We start from the raw sequence: 21,329 nt of genomic DNA, 5'->3' as shown, positions 1-21,329 counted from the left end.
GCAGGTGGATCTTTGTGAGTTCAAGGCCAGCCTGGTCTACATAGTGAGTTCTAGGTCAGCTGGGGCTACAGGGAGACCCTGTCTCCAAAAAGACTCAAAAAATAAAAAAAGAAAGAATTTTGTTCTATCCTATTAATCATTTTGTTTACTCATTTTGAACTCTCTTCTGTATTTGACTTAAACATTAGACTCAGAACTTTAGTGTCCTCTTCCCCCGATCCATCAATATACCGGACTCTGCGCCCACAGATTGTGGATATTGTCCTTCCAGTAGTGAACTGCCTTTTCTGCTCCAGTGTTAGGTCTAAACTCCACTTGCTCTTCATAGCTGGGCTTTTTCTCAGCTGGGCGGTTGCTGTCACCCTGTATACCTGCTGTATGTAATCTTGCAACTTGAAAAGAAGACAAAAGACCCTCTTAAGTCCACAGTTATCTCTGCTTCTTTTACCAACAAAACAAAACAAAAATCTCTTGAAAACAGTCGATATTTGCTGTCTCTATGCCTTTACTTCCCGTCTTCCCATGACCTGCCTCTTCAGGCTTTCCTCATCAAGACTCTGAACCCACCAAAGCTGCGCATGGTCCTTGTCAGCATTTGGCTCCTGGTTGCTGTGGCTGCAGCAGTTTTTCTTGTTGGCTTGGCAATCACTGCAGGTTTTCCTCCGTCGTGTACACCACCTCTTAGCATGCATGGCTCATCTTTATCCTCCAAGCATCTATGTTTAGATCAATCCGTAAACTTCCCTTTTTAGCTTCTCTTGCTTCCTGGATGATCTCATCCCGTTCTGTGCTTTAGGTACCATTTATCAGCTGACTCCCATTGACTGTTCCCAGATTTATATCCGTAACCTGAACCTTGAAGTCGACGTTCATCTGTCTAGTGACTCACTCAACATCATCCTGAGAGGTCCGAGAGGTGTCTTGAAGTTACTGTGTCCAGTCTTTTCTCTCCTCTGCACCTCTTTCCCACCTCAGTGATAGGCAGCTCTTCTTCCCATGGTTCAGGGAACAATTATCGTCCTTCTAGACCCTGGATTCTCTTTATGTTCTACATTCAAACCTTCCTTTTGACTCTACCTTTTAAAATAGACTGAGAATCCAACTATTCCTACCAGACACTCTTAATTCAAGCTATGTCCTCTCCTGCCTGGACTCCCTAACCAGCTTCCTTGTACACATTCTCACTTATGTGTGGTCCATGCTGCAGAGCAGCCGGCATGATCCCCTCGAAGTACAGTATTGTGTGGCTCCTTTAGTCACACCCTCTAAATAGCATCCTTCCTGAAGAACAGAACCAGAATCCTTCGGGTACTAAGGTCCAGCCTGATAGGAGTGAAGTAATTTATTTTTCCTCCAAATTATTATTCCCTTACCAAGCACAAATGGTGGTATATTGTCCTGGCTTCTTGAAGCCATGTGTGTCATGTGACTGACATGAGTTAGCCAGCTAAATGCTGGAGGAAGTCATGTGAGCCATATCTAGATAACACTGTTCAGAGCAACGCACAGTGTGTAATGTGTTCCCTCTCTTTTCCACGGTGACAATGACATTCCAGATGGTGGCCACTTCATCAGCCTGGGTTCCAGAAGGAATAGAGTCTTAGGTGCCCAACTGTGGGCAGCCATGAAGCATGAGCTGCCCATTCTGCAGACCTCTAAGGTTTAGGGATTGTCACAAGTTCAGCCCAGTCCATGGGTCGCATCTCCTGGCTGCCTCTCCAGTGTTGCCCCCTTTAAAGTTTCTTTTAGCTCTTGAAATATCAACTCCTCAGGTTTAGGGTTCTTTCATGGTAGACCAGTTATGGCACTCAGTAACACCGAATTCTTATTTCTGTTTAGGCCGGCGCGTTTGTTTTAGATCCAATGTGTGGACTTGGAACGATACTTGTGGAAGCTGCCAAAGAATGGCCAGTAAGTTGTAAGCTTGGTGTAAACCAAGTTATGTACTCACTTTACCAAGTGTATTTACAAGTTATTTCCAACTATTTACAAGTAGATTGTCTGGTTTGGGATTATTATTTTTAATTATATGAGCTCCTGTTCACTATAGTTCCAACAGATTTTGAAGTGTTAAGTTTCTGTTAGGTCCTTAAATACTATCAGGAATTTAAGAAAATGTGCCAGGATTATGATAACTATGTAATCTCTAAATTCTTTATGCACTTCTAATGCAAAATACTAGCAGACTTTAAAATTTCACAGAAAACTTTTAATTTTGCTATTGAGTGTTTCAAAAGCAAAAAGTATTTGAATCATAAAGAATCTGAATTTCTTCCAGCTAAACTATACAAAATGTTCTCAGTTAGCAGTTAGCTGACCTTTTTTGCTTCACATTGGGCATAGTGAAGTAAGTTAGTCAGTGGACAAAAGCATACTTTAAATTTGTTTTAACTTAAAATTTAAAACCTGTTCACCCTGTGAAAAAAATGCAAGTAGATTCTTAACTTACATACTTAAAATACAGATTTCTTTCCCACAGGATGTGTACTATGTGGGTGCTGATGTCAGCGACTCCCAGTTACTTGGAGCATGTGATAATCTGAATGCTGCAGGCCTGAAGGATAGGATTGAGTTACTGAAAGTCTCTGTTACAGGTAAGACACTAAAATCAAAACCGCTCTCTGTATGTGCGGTTGGATTGCTTAGGCCCCGTGGAAGGTCTGCAGGGCTAATGCATACTTTGCTTCCATTACTGTAAGTGTTTGATTTTTTTTTGAAATATTCACAATCAGCAAGCAGCATTTGTACAGTTTCCATAAGCACCCTAGTGGAAGCCTGCCTTGTGAAGGTGCATTTATTGCATCTGAATCATTTCTTGCTTCATAACTTGAGATCAGATGATACAACCATAATATAAAGGGAGCATTGTAGTAATCATAAAGTATTTGAATTTCTTCCAGCTAAACTATACAAAATGTTCTCAATTAGCAATTAGCTGACCTTTTTTGCTTCACATTGGACATAGTGAAGTAAGTTAGTCACAGTGGACATAAAGAGGTGAGTTAGTCACTTACCGTTATTTGCTAAAGAAGTACTTTCAAGAAGCCAGGAAGGTCTGGGGCACCAAAATGGATGGTAACCATTGTCCTCTCTCTACTCATAGAAAATCAGCAGTGACAGATGGGTCTAGGAATCAGACATACAGAGTCCCTGTCACATTTCCCTGACCTCTGTGGCCTGTGCAGTTTTAGCAAAGCCTCAGGCTCCTTAACTGCTTGTTCTTCCTTTAGTGCCTCCCTGTCCTTTAAAAGCAGCAGCTCATTAAGTTCCCAGCTAAAGAAACGATTCTCTTGGTGTTAATGGATACCACAACTGTCATCCAGAGGTTAAAGAGATGATTCATTGGTTAAGGGCACCGGCTGCTCTTGCAGAAGACCTCTCGGTTCAGTGCCCAGCACCCACATAGCAGCTAACAACCATCTATAACTCCAGTTCCAGGGGATTCTGGAAGTGCCCTCATCTGACTTCTGCACTTATATATACACAGGCAAAACACACACAAGCATACAATAAAAATAATTTTTTTTTTTAAAGTGTAATCCTTGGGGACTGGAGAGATGGTTCAGTGGTTAAGAGCACTGGCTGTTCTTCCAGAAGACCCGGGTTCAAATCCCAGCACCTACATAGCAGCTAACAACCATCTATAACTCAGGTTCTAGGGGATCTGATGTCCTCTTCTGTGTTCTGTGGGCATTGGACAACACAGGTGCACTTACAGACATGCAGCAAATACATACACATAAAGTAAAAGTAAAAATAATAAAATATTTTTTAAACTGTAATCCTGAAGAACAAAGTGCTGTTTAAATTTTTTTTTCTTTTAGAGTGATAATGCAGTAAAAATGAGTATCAGCAAGAGAAAATATTAAGAGCATTTCTGTATAGCAGCTTAGTAAGGCCGCCCCAAAGAAGAACTTGGGTTCATTATGCTCTTACAGGTATGTGTGGCTGTTCTTGCTCAGTCTTTTTACCAAGGTTTTTAATAGGACTTCGCATAAGACACAGATTTTTAGAGTAAGCTGAGAGTCGATTGGACTGATGCAAGCTTTCATGAATCCTTTTTTTAAGACTTTGTTTATTATTATAAATCATGTGTAAGTCTGTATTCTGTGTGTAGGTATGCTCACATACCTACATGTGCAGGTACCTATGGAGGCCAGCTGTGTTAGATCCCCCTGGAGCTGGACTTAACAGGCAGTTGTGATGTTGAGTGATGGGAACTCAGATCATCTCCCCAAGCCCACATACACTATCATGAATTCTTATGTCTTCAAGGATGCTCTTTTTGTGAGACTTATAAGAAAACTGCTTCATACATTGTATCAGAGCTGTGGATTTTGAAACCATTTGCTTTCTCCACAGTGTCTGTCAGACCAGAGGGAGGGAGCAGAGTTGCCCATCTGCCCTCTACCACTACCCACATCCCCAGCTTTATTCTTGTTTCATTTTGGAGATATTTTCTATAAAATTTCACTTTATAAAACAAGCAAAAGTACCTCTACTGTTACTTTAAAACTAATGGAGTCCTCTATGGTATCAGATGACCAGATGCATCCTTGGGTGTCATTTACTGGCACATTTGTTCAAAAATGGTCAGTATTTTTTTTTCTTTTGTTTTGTTTTTTTTGAGACAGAGTCTTACTAGGTTGCCCTGCCTGCCCAGGAAGTCCTAGAGATCCACCTTCTCTCTCACCACTCTGCCTTCTCTCCTGGGATTAAAGGAGTGTGCCACCATGCCTGACTCAGTGATACGCTTTTTTGAAGGGCTTCTATAAGTGCTCCATAATGTGATGGTTGCATTTTACGTCGTGCTCATGTGTTTGCCTTTAATACTTGTCCTGCCCTGCCAGCTTGGCTGCTGTTTGCCACTTTGGGGAGTCACAGGGAAATCTGGGATGTGATAGGTACATGCAGGAAAAGGACAAGAAGCACACCCTCAAAAGTGCTTGCATGCCTTTGCGACTAAGGCTTTTACATTTATTGTATGGCATCCTTTACTGTATGTGTTATGAGTCCCAGTGTCATTTAGTTGTTTGGCAACATTCCTGTTTCATAATAAACTCTTAGTGCCAATAAGTGTATTAAAGTGCATTTTTAATGAAAAGGTAAGTATTGAATTTACATTTCTCCAGAAAGGTAATAATGAACATATAACTTGATTGAAATGTTTATTGACATTTACTGTGTACCCTGAGGGCAGAGTAATATCACCGAAAAAGAACAGGTCTGTTTATAGACTCACCTAGCATTTGCTTCAAAATTAGAAGTTGTTTTAAGGATAATTGGCTCTTAGCCAGCCGTTTGTCACGTGCAGTGGAAGAGAGTGAGACATCACTATATGCAGTATTGACATGAAATGGCTGTTTTTCAAAATTAATTTTGTTCCTACTCAGTTGTAAGTTGTTCTTAGGCACATGAGTAATGTTGAAATGGCACCTCCATTGGAAAACCTTCATGGACTACTAAATCTTTCAGTTCTCAGTATCATCAGACACTTCAGATGTTTTAGAAAGTCCACTGGAAATCTGTTATCAAAGAATTCAGTAAACAGTGCCAAAAAACTTAAGGTTGTGAATTTTTTGATAATTTGAAGTTATTAAAAATAAAGTTGGCAACAGGAAAGTATTAAAATATACCCCCCAAATGCCGAGGAAAACATGAACAAATTATTTTGAGCTTAGTAACACATGAGATTTAATTCTGAAATTCTCTAACTGTGCATTGGTTTATTTCCTGGCAAGAGCCTTCTGGTGGCTTGCTTTATTTTATTTGGACATACTGTACAGGTATTCTAGAGTAGAATGGAATAGAACTGAGGCCCTAGTTTTGTAGCATCTAAATTTGGTGGAGCAAAAGAACAATAAAAGCAACGTACCTGAATTTGGTTTGTTGAAGTCACTGCATGGAAGGGCTGTGAAGAGTGGAGGCACTCGCTGTCCATCTAAAAGTAGAATTGAGAGCGGCCTCCACATAGTAGGAGTTGTTCTGGTTCTCTAGTTACTTCAGTTTCTATGGATAGAGTATTTTCTTGAATATAAATATTGTAGTCTAAGGTTTTTAAAATATTTTTGTTTACTTTTTTTATTTTTATGTGTATGAGTGTGTTGCCAGCATGTATGTAAGTGCACCTGCTTTGTGCATTGCAGTGCCCATGGAGGTCAGAGAAGGCATCAAATTCCCTGAAACTGGAGTTACAGATAGTTCTTAGCCACCATGTGGGTGTTGGGAAACAAACCCAGGTCCTTTGCAAGAGCTGCCAGTGCTGTTAACCACTGAGCCATCTCTCCAGCCCCCTCTAAGGTTTTTAAATATGAAAGTGAAACTTTGACAATCACAGGCAGTTTTATGAAAAACAAAAATTCAGATTTAAAAAGAAATGCCAGTGATAACATGAGATTAGTGACTAGTATGCAAGAAGCTGGTATATGAGTGCATACCCTAGTTACTTCAATGTTGATATTTAAAAGCCTTCGGTGTGTGCAAATATATGTTCTTCTTAGGCCCACCATCAAATAGGATATCTCATATGCAGGATAGCGAGTTATTCTAAATGTATCGTTTTATTTCTAGCTTTCTTCTCAACAGTTTTCCTTTCTGTGTCATGAGCTTTGTGGTATCCCAGCCCAGTTGCCAAGATATATCTTCATCTCTAAACCTAATTATAGACTTCTGGATTGAGATGACAGATTAAATTTTCATTGAAGTTATTTGCACCTTCCTGTGCGTAACTGAAATTTTAAAAAGATTAATAGTCAGAAGGAAAAAATCTTCTAGCAGCAACTAAGCAAGGAAAAGATGTAATCTACTTCAGTGAGCTTGCTTCTAAGTTTCTTTGGCCCACAATGCAAAATAAAACAACAACAAAAAAAAAACATTCCAACACAATTAGCAGTGAAATAGGGTCTTTTTACAAGGCTCTGTTGTCCTATGTTAAATGTTACAGAAATATCATGTGACACAAAAACATTCTGCCCATCCACAATGTCTTTTCTTAGTTTTTAGAGACAGGTCTCCCTATAACCCCAAGCTGACCTGGAACTCACTATGTAGATCAGACTGGCCCCTGAGTGCTGGGATTAAATGTGCATGCCACCATGCCTGGCCACAATGACATTTTCAAGTATGAAAAATTTCAGGCAGCATTTCACTAATGAGCCCTTTTTTGTGGGGGAACTTAATAAAATACAGACATTTAAGAGATGAATCAGCTGAGGAACAAGAAGTCAAGGCCAAGTGACTGGTGATGTAGATTGAATCAAATTAAATATAGAGCTAACGGAATGACTGTTCTGTGACAGAACAGGAAGGTTACACACCTGGACCCGGGAGAGAATGACAAAGTACAAGGAAAGAAAAGAGGAGGAAGCGTGGGCCCACGTCTAGAAAAGCCCCGTCAGCTGGTCTTCGGTATATGCCTGAAGGTTTTTAAAACTCCTAGAAGAAAATATCTTGATGCCATAATCCTGTATTTTAAGCAAATTTTTCCCTCTTTCTACTGGAAAAAAGTGAAAAACATAGATAGTTTTTTGCTGAAAACAACCAGAATTTTAAAACTAAATTTTTTTCATGTTCTAAAATCATGCTTCAGAGGTAAAAGGAAATCATTTTCACTTGTTTGCTTTTTGCTGTTTCTGTTTTAAAGTCTTATCTCCTCAGTTACAAGCAAACTGTCACAGGCAGTTCAAAGCACTTAATAATTTAGTTTCACTGTGTGTTCGGTCTTAGGAGTCAGGTACTTACGCTCTCAGGAGTTTTTATGTCAGAGTCTCTGAACGTGGGGCCCACAGTCTGTTCTGCAGCCGCCCTTCCATTGACCAACACTCATAGTTAGACACTGACGCTGTAGGTCTCAAACCCACTGCTGGAGGAGAGCAGGGAAGAAGCCCGCCCAGAAGTGAGTGGCCTGCCCAAGCCTGTAAGGGTAGTGACAAGGAAATACTGGATTCTGCAGAGCTCTTGGAAAGATTCTAAGCCCCTAGTCTTCACCTGACGGTCCTCTCCCTTGACAGCTGCAAAGGCCTTGTACAGCGAGGTCCTCATGAGTAGAACCTAACAGTCACTGATTGCTCGACAGGCCAGGCAGCCTTCTACGTGTTTCCACACATGATGCGTTTATTAACTTCTGAGGCTGGGACTCCTGTTCCTCTTACAGATGAGAAGCTGAAGCAGTCATTTCCCAGCAGCCCTCAGCTAGCCAGCAATGGAGCTGTACACAGGCTGGAGGACTCAGCATCTGCACACCACACCACATCAACAAAAGCTTGGATGATGCTTAGTCAGATGACACTGCTGAGTTCTGGAACTTTTTAAAAAATTAGTCTCTTACCTATGTGAATTTTATTCCTTCAACTTCTCAAATTATTTTAAAAGCAGCATAGCACATCATGTAATATAGAGTTTAAACGTTGTAGATAAAAACGGAGAACAGCCAGAAAGGGTGAAAAATTGATGTTGCCAACCCTAGAAAAATGAGTTACTTAAACTCAGGTAGTTACTGCATGGTTCCTCATACACAAAGCATTTGAGGTCTGAGACTTCTTTTGGTGTGTCTTTTTGCAGAATATTTTCAAATGGATGTGTCCTGCATCAACACCCTAAAATGAAGTACATGAAATTAAAACATAACTTGAAAAAAGTTATTCCTGCCTAGATTTAAATGAAATTATCCTGTTATTTTTTCTTCTAATAATCTGTTTTTCTAATCTCAGAAGGGTTGGAACTGACAGAGAGCTGCCAAGTAGTCATTAGACACTTGGACAGCAGAGGGTGTTTCTTGTTTTGATTTTAACTTCCCTGTCTAAGCAGGGCATGGTGGTGCATACCTTTAGTCCCAGCACTCAGAAGGAAGTGTTATGAGAAAGAACTTTAGTTTTAATAATTGGACATAATATTTGTTTAGTGATAATCTCATTAGACTAATCATGGTTATATAGCCTTTCTCTACTCTAGAAGTTACATAGACTTTCTTGACCTTTTGACTTGCCTTTAAAACTATAATGATAACTTTGGATCATCTCCATTAAAAGCAAATATAACTAAATGAACAAAATCTCACCTGTAGTAATAAAAATAGAATCAAGATTATAAAACATAATTTTGTAAAAATAGTTTTTCTCAATAACTTCGTATGTTTCTTCCTGGATCTGGCAACCCTCTATTTATGTAACATGTCAGCAAAATTTGGTTTTCTGGTTAATTTAAAATTCTGCTGCTTGCTGTATCATTTTATCATATCTAATATGCCATTTTCATAGGACAGGATACAATAAGTGTTCCATTTTTCTTTAGTGATCCTGAAAGCATTGAGGATCATGTCATTCCATAGAGACAGTATAGAAAACCTAAATTTTATTGAATATATAAAGAAAATCAGCTTGGGTGGTAAATGCCTGGCCTTACTGTAATGGGACTCTCTGGTTTCTGTATTCCAGAATTACCATGGCCTTCAGAAAGCGTTGATATTATTATTTCTGACATTCCATTTGGGAAAAAATTCAAGTTAGGAAAAGACATCAAAAGCATTCTCCAAGAAATGGAAAGGTAAGTTATCAAATATATTTCCATAATTTTCTAGCTACTGGCCATTTAGTCAAAAATATATCATAGCTCTTAAGTCTGATTGCATTGGAGTAATGTCCCCAAATTTTGAAGTTTAGTTTTCTAAAAATTCAAATCAGAAATTTATAACTGGAATATGTTTTCACCTTATACCTGTAATTTTACTCAGAAGACATAATTTTTGTTCCAGGCAGCGGGCTGGATGATTTAGATACTGGCTTCTAATCCTCACAAAATCCTATGTCCTCTGTGTCGGTCCCCTGCAGTTTACAGACGAGAAACTAGGGCCCAGAGAGATTAACTTCCGCATAGTCACAGAACTGCTGAACCATAGACCAGAATGAAATGGACAGGACCGTCACTAGCCATGAAGCAAAAAATGAAGAATATTGCTCATACCAAGGTTTCTAATGTTGACCTAAGGGAATATCATTTAATGGAGTATTCTTTCAAGAGGTTCAACAGTGAGACCTGGGTAAACATTTTTCCAGTCATTTACATTGATGCATGAATAAATAGACACAAATAAGACATTAGCCCATGCTAAACTGTCTCAGCTGGACATTTGATAGACTAGGATAACAGAATGTTCTGAACCTGCTAGGTAAGTGGCATGTCACCAATTTTTAAACTGAGCATATATTTTCAATAAAGAGAATTCAGTGTCGGGGATAATGTTCTATGAGGAAATCAAAGCCTGGCTAGAAGTCTAAGCACACCTATTAACCATTTCAGTGCCTTCATGAGCTGGGTGCAGCTGGACATTTGATAGACTAGGATAACAGAATGTTCTGAACCTGCTAGGTAAGTGGCATGTCACCAATTTTTAAACTGAGCATATATTTTCAATAAAGAGAATTCAGTGTCGGGGATAATGTTCTATGAGGAAATCAAAGCCTGGCTAGAAGTCTAAGCACACCTATTAACCATTTCAGTGCCTTCATGAGCTGGGTGCTCCATGTTTCCTCTCTCTCTCTCTCTCTCTCTCTCTCTCTCTCTCTCTCTGTGTGTGTGTGTGTGTGTGTGTGTGTGTGTGTCGTGTGTGTGTGTGTGTGTGTGTGTGTGTGTGTGTGTGTGTGTTGGGGGTATGAGTGGGCTATGTGTGCACATAAGTGGGTGCACATGCATGTGGTAGCCAGAGTTGTCAGATGTCTTCCTTTATCTCTCGTCACCTAATTTTTTGAGACTAGGTCTCTCACTGAACCTGGAGCTCACAGACTTGGCTAGCAAGCCCAGAGATCTTCCTGTCTAGCTCCCCAGTGTTGGGATTATAGGCACACACTGCCACATTTGGTTTTTTACACAAGTACTGGGGATTTGAACTCGGGCCCTCATGCTTGAGGACCCGAGCTCGTTTTTTAGAACAAAATGGTTTTAATCGATTGTGTTACCCTCACTCTCGTGGGAGCAGAGCAACAAAAAGGCTCAGCTCCTGCCCCCAGAGGACAGTCAGGCTTATGTGTCTCTCCACACTTCAGGGTCCAGGCTGGGCAGGCAGGGGGTGGGAGGCAAGAATCATAGAGGGAGGAAATGATGGGTGGCTGGAACATAGGAAAGCGAAGGGACCTGGGCCAGGTCTTGTGCCCAGGGTCTGGCCCCAATACTCCTGGCTCCCCCTCTCTGGCTTGAGAAAGGTCATGAAGAAGAAACAGGGGAGCAAGTCCCAGAAGCAGGAGAAGCAGCAGCAGCTGTTCCCTTCACCAATAAATACTTCATTCATTACCAAGTTACGAGAAGAGAGGGGTTGGGAAGAAGGCCTGGGGCGGGCAGGAAGGAGGCGAAGCTGCCACCTGTGTCCCTGAGATTAAAGCAATGAGATGGTTCCAGACCCCACCATCACTAGCCTCACCCCCCTCGACCTCTTAAAACTGAAAAAAAACTGTCTCCAGGGCTGCTCTGACGCTTGACTGAGAGGAGGCACCTGACAGACACGGGGGGAGGGAGGGAGGGAGAAAGGAAAGGAAGGAGAAAAGGGAAGCTGCTTCTTCCCAGCTCTGCGACTACTATCTACTGAGTCATTTCCCCAGTCACAGCTTCTTATTGAAGTAGAAATAGCTAAGCCAGGGCCCAGGGAGATGGCTCAGCAGATAAAATCACTGGCTACCCAAGCCTGATGAACTGTGTTCAATCCTGGGAACCAGAGGCATAACATATCTGTAATCCCAGCATTCCTGTATCTAGGTGGAAGCAAGAACTAACTACAGAATGTTGTCCTCTAACCTCCACAAGCACGATGTGGCATGCAGGCGATGCCACACAGACACACAATAATTTTTTAAAGGGGGGCTGGAGAGACGGCTCAGCAGTTAAGAGCACTGGCTGCTCTTGCGGAGGACATGGGTTCAGCTCCCAGCACCCACATGGTGGCTAACAACCATCTGTAACGCCAGTTCCTGGAGATTGAATGCCCTCTTCTGAACTCCATGGGCATTGCATGGCAGGTGCCCTTATATACATGCAGGCAATATGCTCATACACATAAAATAAATTGTTTTTTAAAAAAGAATTAAGCTACTTCCCTATTATCTAGGTGCCTAACTTTTGTTCTGTTGGGAGCAGCACTTGTAATACAGACATCTCTTGAACATCCTTTTTAATCCAGTATTACATTTCCCTTCCAGCAGATTTCACCACCCTGACTTCATGTTAAGATCATTGCAGGAACACTTTTTAAAATACTGATACCTATTCCCTACCACTCTCCTCTAGATCTCTAATTAATTGATCTAGGGTAGGGCTTGGGTGTATCTCTCAAAAGCTGCCAGTGTGATTCTATTGTGCAGCAAGGCTTAATAAGTACAGCCTGTGAACCTAACTGGGGAATTCACTATCCATTAACCAGTTCATGGTGAGATAATAGAGTGTGTGAAGAGTGGCGTGTATTTAAACCAGAGCCTTCCAGAGAGATAATGACTTGACTGAAGGTGCAGTGCTCCATATGTTAAACATGGCTATAAGTCAATGGGAGATAAGATTTTGAGCAGACAGTCCCTGCAGCACTAGTAAGTAACAGCAGCCTTTCCCTGGGCTAGCATTTAAAGTGAGGCAGTGTAGCTGTCCACCCACTCTGGCAGTAAATTTAAATATTTGCCTGAGAAGCAGGAAGATGAGTATTTAATATTTCCTGAGTGATTAAGAATGCTTTCTAGGGGGCTCAGTGGTTAAGAGCCCTGGCTGCTCTCGCAGAGGACCTGGGTTCTATTCCCAGCATCCACATGGCAGCTAACAACTGTTCATAACTCCAGTTCTAGGGGAATCTCACGTCTTCTTCTGACCTCCGTGGACATTGCATGACACAAGTGCACTTACACACATGCAGGAAATACATTCATACTCATAAAATAAAAATAATAAATATAAATATTAAAAAATATGAATGCCTCCTTGGTCCAGTTCAGCGTGTGTACATTCGAATCTAAGGGAATTTTCCTTCTGTGCCCCAGCTGCTTTGCTGCCTGCCTTAATCCTTTATGGTCTGACTTTTGACTCTATGGTCTTGGATTTTCTGCAAGCAGTATGGCAGAGTGGTTGAAAACACCTCTCAAGCCAGGACACTGGTTCTAGTCTTGGCTCACTCACTTCACAGTTCTCCAGTCATCCAAGAGACTGCCTGACCAATCATCATACCAATGTTGAAATGTTCTAAGAATTCCATGAACTTAAAGCTCTCGAACAGTACCAGATACTAGGCAGGGCTCAGTATGTAGCTCTTAATGCAATTTTTTTTTTTTTTTTTTTGTAAACCACTTCAAAAGTTTTTGGGAAGTATGTGGGAGTGTATATTCATATCTAAGCACATACAAGTTTTCTCCCAATGCTTTAAGGAAGGTTCTAGGCAGAAATTGAAAGAGCAAGAGTTGCATTTAGTAAAATTAAGGAAAGACGTAAGAGCTCAGTAAACCTGTTCAGAACCACGCAGTAGAAATGAATGTTCTGCGTGTCATATAGAGCTGGATTCTCTAGGAAGAAACAGATCTCAGAACTAAAGATTGTCGGACAAGTGATTCCTCTGGTGGCATGAGCTGTGCTCGCAGCTTGTCATCGCTTCCTTCAGTTTGTTCAAAGATTAACCATTTCATGAATACAGAGCTTTGTTCTCAAATACCTCTATGTATCACACATGAGCAAAATTAGAAATGCAACTTGCTCACCTTGAGAAAGGACAAGACTCCATGTGGAGTCTTGCAGATGAAAGAGACCTGAGATCTTGCAGATGCAGATCAAGAGACCTGAGAAGGTTTCAGGGAAGAAAGTTTTCAGCGAAATCTGCAAGTTTTGAAATAATTTAAAAAGGAGATCACGTTTTATACATACTGACATTCAGTGACCATGTGTGAGTGAATAATGAGGCAGAAAGGATGTTCAAGGAGCAGTGAGTACACGAGACCACCTGAGGCAGAGGGTTTGCACTAGTTGGTTGAAATGCATAAAGCCTCATGTGCTCCATGGCCAAATGTCTTGGGATTATTTGTGCCCTCTGCACGTCTTGCAGGACCACGCAAGGAAGAGAAATCTCTTGTATGTGATTTGATAGTAGGCTCAACTTGTTAATAACTGAATTGTTTTCAAAGATAATATCATTATCAAATACATAGCACTACAGTTCAGAGGCAGGCAGTTTGAGCAGTATTCATAATTTTTGAATAGCTCTCTGTAAAAAAAACCTGTGCACATATACTTGGAAAGATGCCTAGGAGAACATTTGTCAAAACTGTTTATCTGAGTAGCAGAGCTTCAGGTGACCTTTTTTCCTTTGTGTTTTTCATTAATAAGTTGGTAAATATCGTGCTACATGGGGCTGGAGGGATGGCTCAGAGGTTAAGTGCACTGTCTGTTCTTGCAGAGGGCTTGAGTCCCAGCACCCACATGACAGCTAACAACTATCCATAACTCCAGTTCCAGGCGATCCAACACACTCTGCTGACCTCTGAGGGCATTGCACAACACAGGTGCACTTATATACATGCAGGCAATACACTCATACACACAAAAAAATAAAAATTTTTAAATGTATGTATTAAATATCCTGCTAGGCATCTAGCTTTGTGCATAGGCCAGAAGAGGCGGATATTTTTAATTGTATATACATAGGATCATCTTTAATTTACTGTATACAATGATGCCTTTTCTTACTCAACAGCATGTTGCCTTTTTGAACATTTGTACTGTACATTATAATTTTCAGTGATCACCACATATGTACCATTATCTAACCAGTACTTGTAGATTATCATGTAAATAATTTTTGCATAGGCTTTCAAATTTAGTGTATGATTATTGCCTAAAATTCCACAGTGCCTCAGTCTTTTCATCTGCAAAATTACACTTGCACAGGCATATTTGAAAGGACAGTTCAGAGGGTTAAATGATATGTAGTATACAAAGCATTTAAAATAGTGCCTGGCTTCCAGTAAATAGTAACACAATATCATCATCAGTTTCTTGTTCTACTGCTACTGCCTTATCTTTTCAGGATAATTTCATAGAAGGACATGGTCTTTTGTATATTTGATACAATATTGCTAACCTACTGTCCTAAAAATGTTATAGCAGTTTCCATCTTCAAGAAGACTCATTGTCTTGTGGTCTTAGCATCCTAAGCATACATTGTCTTTGTTAATGCAGTAGGTTAAAAGATTTGTGTGTATGTGTGTGTATTATGTGATTTTTTTTTATACGTTTATAGACATTTATGTCTTCTTGTTTCCACCTCCTGGCATATAACCACGTTTGGCCTCGTCCCATCTCTTAATCCCTGTAAAAATAGTTTTCTCTCTTCTAGGCAGGCTCTCTTCCCCGTCCCTTCCTCAGGAACTACACCCTGCCTACTTCGCATCCTCACCTTCAGCCTTTCCTTCTGCTTTTTCCAAGAGTCAGTCGTCCGTTCCCAAGATACTTCGGGAAGTGTTTGCCTACTCTGTGTCCTGCACCAAATCCTGAGGACACAGCGGTAGACAGGACAGTCAGGGCTGGGGCCATCAGGTTGGGAAGACATTGTAAGGAGTAGACATGGCAGCCTTTCAGATCATGGTACAGCAAGGGAAATAGAGCAAGGTATTTTGCTGGAGAGAGAAAAGCACTGACTACTTTAGGCATAGTCAAGAGATGCCTCTCCACAGAGGTGGTATTGGAACTCTAGGACCTGAGAGTGAGTGTTAAGAGCAAGCCCTGAGACCCAGTATCGCAAGGGGGAAGCAAGATGTTGAATTTGAGCAACTAAAGGAGGGCCCCTGTGCAGACGGAAGTAAGTAGATGGTGGTACTGAAAAGGCGGGTGAGGGCAGATCCTGGGGGAGCCTCGAGTGTCCTAGGACAGAGTTTAGAACTTGCCTGAAGTTCAGTAAAGCAGCTGGAGAGCTAGCAGACATCTGCCTTCTGAGTGGAAACCCAGAAAGAGGCAGCAGGAAGGGTATCCAGAAGACCCGTCTGTCAGGAGAGTGTTACTATAATTCCAGCAAAATATGAATGAAATAGCTGAATGTGTGCTACAGTAGGAGACAGAACTGTCTGAACTGATGATGGGTAGGTGAGAGCTGGAAAGCTCCTTCCACCTTGCCCTTTAACTCTTGCTCCTGGAGCAATTCTAACTGAACTTGTTGAATAGTTTATGTCTGACCTCTGCTTCCTCATCCTCCAGTGTCCGTTCAGCTCTGGCAAACCATCATCACCTGCCCTCGCCTAGGCCTGCTGTCCCTAAGGTCCCTGCTGACATTTCACCCCGCCACTTGTCAGCCTTGTAGCCTCTGGCACTGCTGAGCCAGCTCCTTTGGCTTCCCTGGTACCCCCGTTGTCCAGGTTTTCTCTTAGGATGTGTTTCTTGGCTCCTCCTCCACTGTCCCTTCCTCAAATGCTGTCTCTGCTTCCTGGTCTTTGTTTTCTCCTGCTACCCAGGTAATCATGGCCTTATGGCTTTTATCTACCATTAAACCCCCTGTCTCCCTGCCTTAAGCCCTGGTCTCTGTCAGTACCCCAGACTGGGTACCCAGCAGGCCTTTGGAATCCACACTCAGGCTGAACTGCTTTCATTTCCTCCCCCTCATCTTCTCCTCCCGGCTGCCTCTGCTATCTCTGCCACGCTCCATGGCTCGGCCCTGCCTGGTTTTAGAGCCTCTCATGGGCACTTTGCAGCCTATTGTGAAGCTTTAGTAACACAGGACTCTTTGTTCTTCGTCACTGTTTACACAAGTATCCCGACTGCATCTGAATGACTGAGCAAATGAATTCTCAAAAGCTGGTGTTCAGGGTCTGCCCTTTGCCAGCTCTTCTTTACCATCTCCTTTGTTGCTGCCTTAACTTCCCTGGTGACATCGTCTCCCATCAAGCCTCCTTCTGACTTGAATATGCTGATTCTGTAGGATTTGTCGCTAGCTTTCTCCCTGTACAATCATTTGTTAGAATGTGACTACAAATTACTTTGAAGCTTGCCTTTTAAGTAGAGCAAAAATAGATAATTAAAGCAGATTTGTATGAGAGATTCCATAATTATGATAATGAATATGCATTATGGAAGATGCTACGTAATTATCAAAACCCTTGTATTTAAATAGATGAAATTAAATTTCAAATTAACAACTATTTTAAATAAATCGGGATTGTTTGTTGTCTCGGAAGAAAGAAATACACATCCCAATTATCTCTCTTTTTTTTTTTTGTCACAGAGTGTTGCATGTTGGTGGAACCATGGTATTGTTGCTCAGTGAAGCTCACCACAGGTGCCTCAGAAGCCTCGGAGATGGCAGCATCCCTCTTAGTTCTGAGGGCAGCCACACCACTGACCTTGAAATGAAGACGTTCTTGAATCCTGACAAAGCAACTGACTCACCAGAGGCAGTGTCGTCTACACATGAAGCAGGGACTCAGCCATGTGCAGACAAAATGTCACCCTTTGGTTCATTGGTGCCAGTGGAATGCTTCAGAGTTAGCCTCGGAAAAACAGATGCATTCATATGTAAATATAAGAAGGCACAGGCTTCAGGACTGCCTCTGACTGGATGCGGTGAGCCCAGTGCACATCCTGCGCCTTCATTCTGCCATACGGGAATCACCCTGTCTCCAGAATTCCTTAGAGCCCCAGAGCCCCAGGGGAGCAGCCTCTGAGGACAGGCATGTCTAGGAACACCCTTCTGAGAGTCCCTGCTTTATACTCTCCAGTGCTCAGTGTTCTTGACAGAGACCAAGGTGGGTGTGTTAGGAAGACTCCAGTTTTGTGTTGGTTAGTATGAAAACTATTTCACCCCAGAAATCCAACTTAGAAATGAAGAAACCCTTTTATATAACTTTTTTATATATTGAACTTGATTTTTTTTAACCTATAATTTGCTTCTCTGTTGGAATGAAAATTATTTTTATTTTCCATACATTTTATATGACTCATATTTTATAAAACATCAGAGTAAGGACAATATGAATTAATCTGGAATCCTTCAGAAAATGAAGTTTGCTTTTTTAAGATTTTTATTTTATGTGTATGTGTGAGTCCCTGCATCTTGAATGTGAATCACATTCATGCCTGGTGCCCACTGATGTAGGCCAGAAGAGGGTGCTGGATCCCCTGGAATTGTAATTACTGGTGATTGTGGCCCATCATATAGGTGCTGGGAACTGAACCCAAGTCCTCTGCAAGAGCAGCACGTACTCTTAACCTCTAAGCCATGTCCCCAGCTCCTGAAATTTGGTTTTTAAGAAGCATTAATAAATTCCCCCTACCCTCCTTTGTAGAAATTCAGTTCTTGTGTTTGCTAGCTGAGAAAGAAAAATAGGAAGATGATGAACACATTTTCTTACTTGGTCTTTTTTTCAGTACCCTGATAAATAACTCAACTTTTGGCAAGTTTGATAACATTTGAACAACCTTCCTATGTTTAGGAATTTCCCACTTTGTGATTCTTATCTCCTCCACAAGTTGCCTTCTAAGCAGGGCATGGTATTTATTCTGTGTGAAGGTACATTGACTAGTGTAAGCTGTAACAAAGTGGTCTTTGCCAGAATGTTCCTGTCCCAAAGTTTCAGCTATGCTCCAGGCTAGAGAGCATCTAGTTTGGCTCTATGGCCATACAGCATACTACGGACCTACTGGATACCAAGGCACATCGTATTGGCTCAGTGTAGGCTCAGTCTGTCATGGCAGGGAAGGTGTGGTGGCAGGTCACATCATGTCCAGACTCAGGAAGTAGAAAGCAGTGTGTGCTCGTGTTCAGCTGGCTTTCTATTTCCATTCAGTCCAGGTCCCCAGCCCTTGAAATGGTGCCAGCCTACACTTGGGACGGGTCTTCCCACCTCAATTAACCTCATGGAGAAACTCCCCCACAGAGAAGCCTAAGGGTTTGTTTTTGTGGTGATTATAAATCCCATCAAGATGACAAGATTAATCATCATCACAGCACTGGTTTAAGCTTGAGGCACATCGATGACCCAGAGACCCTGCCCTCATTGAATTTGAACATTCAGTAGGGGAGAAAGACAAGAACAACAGACGCTTTATTTGCTACATTAGAAAGTGATATCTGAGGGGATGGGAAAGCAGGGTAAAGTGGTTGTGGAGGACAGGAGGCTGGATTTTACATTTGTGTGTGTGTGTGTGTGTGTGTGTGTGTGTGTGTGTGTGTTTGCATATGTGGTGACTTATGTGTGCACATGCATATAGAGGCCCAAATCTGATGCTGGGAATCTTCTCAGACTCTCCACCTTTACTCTTTTTGAAGCAGCCTCCATCAAACCCAGAGCTTCGCCATTATAGCTAGTCTGACTAACCAACTTGCTCTAGGGATCCTCAGTCTCCACTTTCTAGGACTGGAATTACAGACACGCTGCTGTGCCCACCCAGTGTTTACGTAGATTCTGGAGATCCGAACTCTGGTCATTGCTTCTATAGCAAGCCCTTTAAGCACTGAGCCATCTCTCCAGCCTCTATTTTACATTTTTAAATAGACTAGGTCTCACTGAAATTGTGAGATTTGAGTAAATATTTAAAGGAGATAGAGGGATATTCCAGACCGAAGAAATAGCTAGGGCCTCTGCAAGAGGCAGGAGAGTGCCTGTCGTGTTTGACGAACAGCAGAGGATAAAGGCACCTGGAGCAGAGTGACTGGACACCAGGTTGCTGGAGGACTGTTGGGGGCATGGGCTAAATCAGACAAGGGAGAGCGCCACAGCTGGCTTTTATACGAAAGGAGTTCTCACCAGGTAACAATAACATTTTAAAGAGCTCTCTGTTAACTGTGTGGCAAATTGTTTATAGGCAGGAAATGGTCGGAAGTAGAAAAATTGCTTATGTGGGTTTTTGTTTGTTTTGGGGTTCTTTGTAGTTTCTGTTTGAGAAGGTAGCCTGGGCTTACCTCCAACAGGTGAGGCTCCTGCATCTCCAGAATGCTGAGATAACTAGTAAGCACCTGGCTAGCTAGGAGGTTTGGGTGTAATTCAAGAAGAAAAAAAAAAAAAAAAAAAGTGTAACACAAACTCTAATAAAAAAAAAAAAAAAAAAAAAAAAAAAAAGTGTAACACACACTCTAGAATGAAAACAGTAGAGGTGGGAGATAGACTGTGTCCAAAAGTAGTGGGCGCAGGATCTGCTGGTGTGTTTGACAGTGATGTAGTGGATGCCAAGGAGACACGGACCACAAGATCTTTGGGCATGCACCTGACACAGGGAGTGTCTGTCAACAGAGGGAAAAGGCTACAGGGGCAGTAGGGCTGGGATTTGTTTGGGGACATCCGAAATTCAGTTTCAGGTTTGCTAGTCTAGACAGCCTAATTTCAACTTGTCTAGCCAAGACAAACTAAATCTAGTTTAGTTTAGACATGCTCACTAGACAGTTTTAGACTTTCTAATTTTGAAACACACATGAAGCAAAGTGGAGTTGTCAAATAGGCGATTAAATATTTGAGTCTGAAGTTTAGGGAATAAAGGTCTGCTCTGGAGACATATGTATGTTATATATTAGGAAATTGTCAGTATTTAGAGTAGCATAAAGTTGGGTGGCATCACCAAAGAACTAAGTAAAAGACCAAAGGAAAGGGGCCAGGATTGAGCCCCAGGTTCGTGCAGGACAGAGCAGTTGGGAGAAGAGAATTCCCAAGCGAGTAGGAGATGAAGCTCCTCAGGGAGGAAACACAGGACTCCAGGGTTTGGAGGAGGTAGGGAGAAACCCTGCTCATGCAGCTAACAGACCAAGCAGGAAAAAGAGGGGAACCAACCACTGGATTTGCCAACAAGGAGACCATTAGAGGCTTTGGCACTGAAGTTGAGGTGTGAGGAAGGGATTGAAACCAGATTATGATGGGCTGAAGAGAAAATGGGAACGAGCTGGAGGTGGTGAGCACAGGTGGCTCTTACACTATGTTTTTTCAAAAAAGGAAGCAAAGAAATGACATTGTAATTAGATGTGGAATAAGAAGATGATTTTTTTTAATCAGGGAAAGTAAGCATATGCATACATATATATGTACATGTGTACATAAAATATTAAAGCAACATTTTATTATGTATTACATATGTATTTATAAAATGTTCAAGTGTTCCAGCAGAGTTGAAAAAATAATGAAAAAGGAAAGCTGGGCAACGTCCGTGAAAGGGGGGATGGAATGCAGTCTGCAAATGGAGGAATTAGCTTTAGGGAGCAGTATGAATAAGTTATCCATGATTATAAGTGGAGAGATATCGACATGTCTGCTAGTGTATGACATGATAAATATACTCCATTTTTTTCATTCTCACATTCATGCTCTACAAACAGCAAAATTCCCTTTAGAAGAAAATAGAGTTGGACAGACTGT

General features: G+C 41.6%; 1 protein-coding gene across 1 annotated transcript in view; it reads left to right on the top strand.

Moving 5' to 3' along the window:
• Thumpd2 (THUMP domain containing 2) overlaps positions 1–20,000 on the top strand; it is a 62,657-nt gene extending 42,657 nt beyond the window's left edge. The window contains 6 exon segments of the mRNA XM_008845510.3: positions 1,840–1,911; positions 2,480–2,594; positions 9,432–9,540; positions 17,216–17,582; positions 17,584–17,622; positions 17,624–20,000. Coding sequence (XP_008843732.3) covers positions 1,840–1,911; positions 2,480–2,594; positions 9,432–9,540; positions 17,216–17,582; positions 17,584–17,622; positions 17,624–17,779 — 858 coding nt within the window. The 3' untranslated portion in view covers positions 17,780–20,000.
• The last annotated feature ends 1,329 nt before the right edge of the window (positions 20,001–21,329 follow it).

Source organism: Nannospalax galili, unplaced genomic scaffold (genome assembly GCF_000622305.1).
Source record: "Nannospalax galili isolate Female #2095 unplaced genomic scaffold, S.galili_v1.0 scaffold622, whole genome shotgun sequence".
Classification (NCBI taxonomy): Eukaryota; Metazoa; Chordata; class Mammalia; order Rodentia; family Spalacidae; genus Nannospalax; species Nannospalax galili.
The sequence above is the reverse complement of the archived record's forward strand: the minus strand, read 5'-3'. Positions and strand labels throughout refer to the sequence as shown.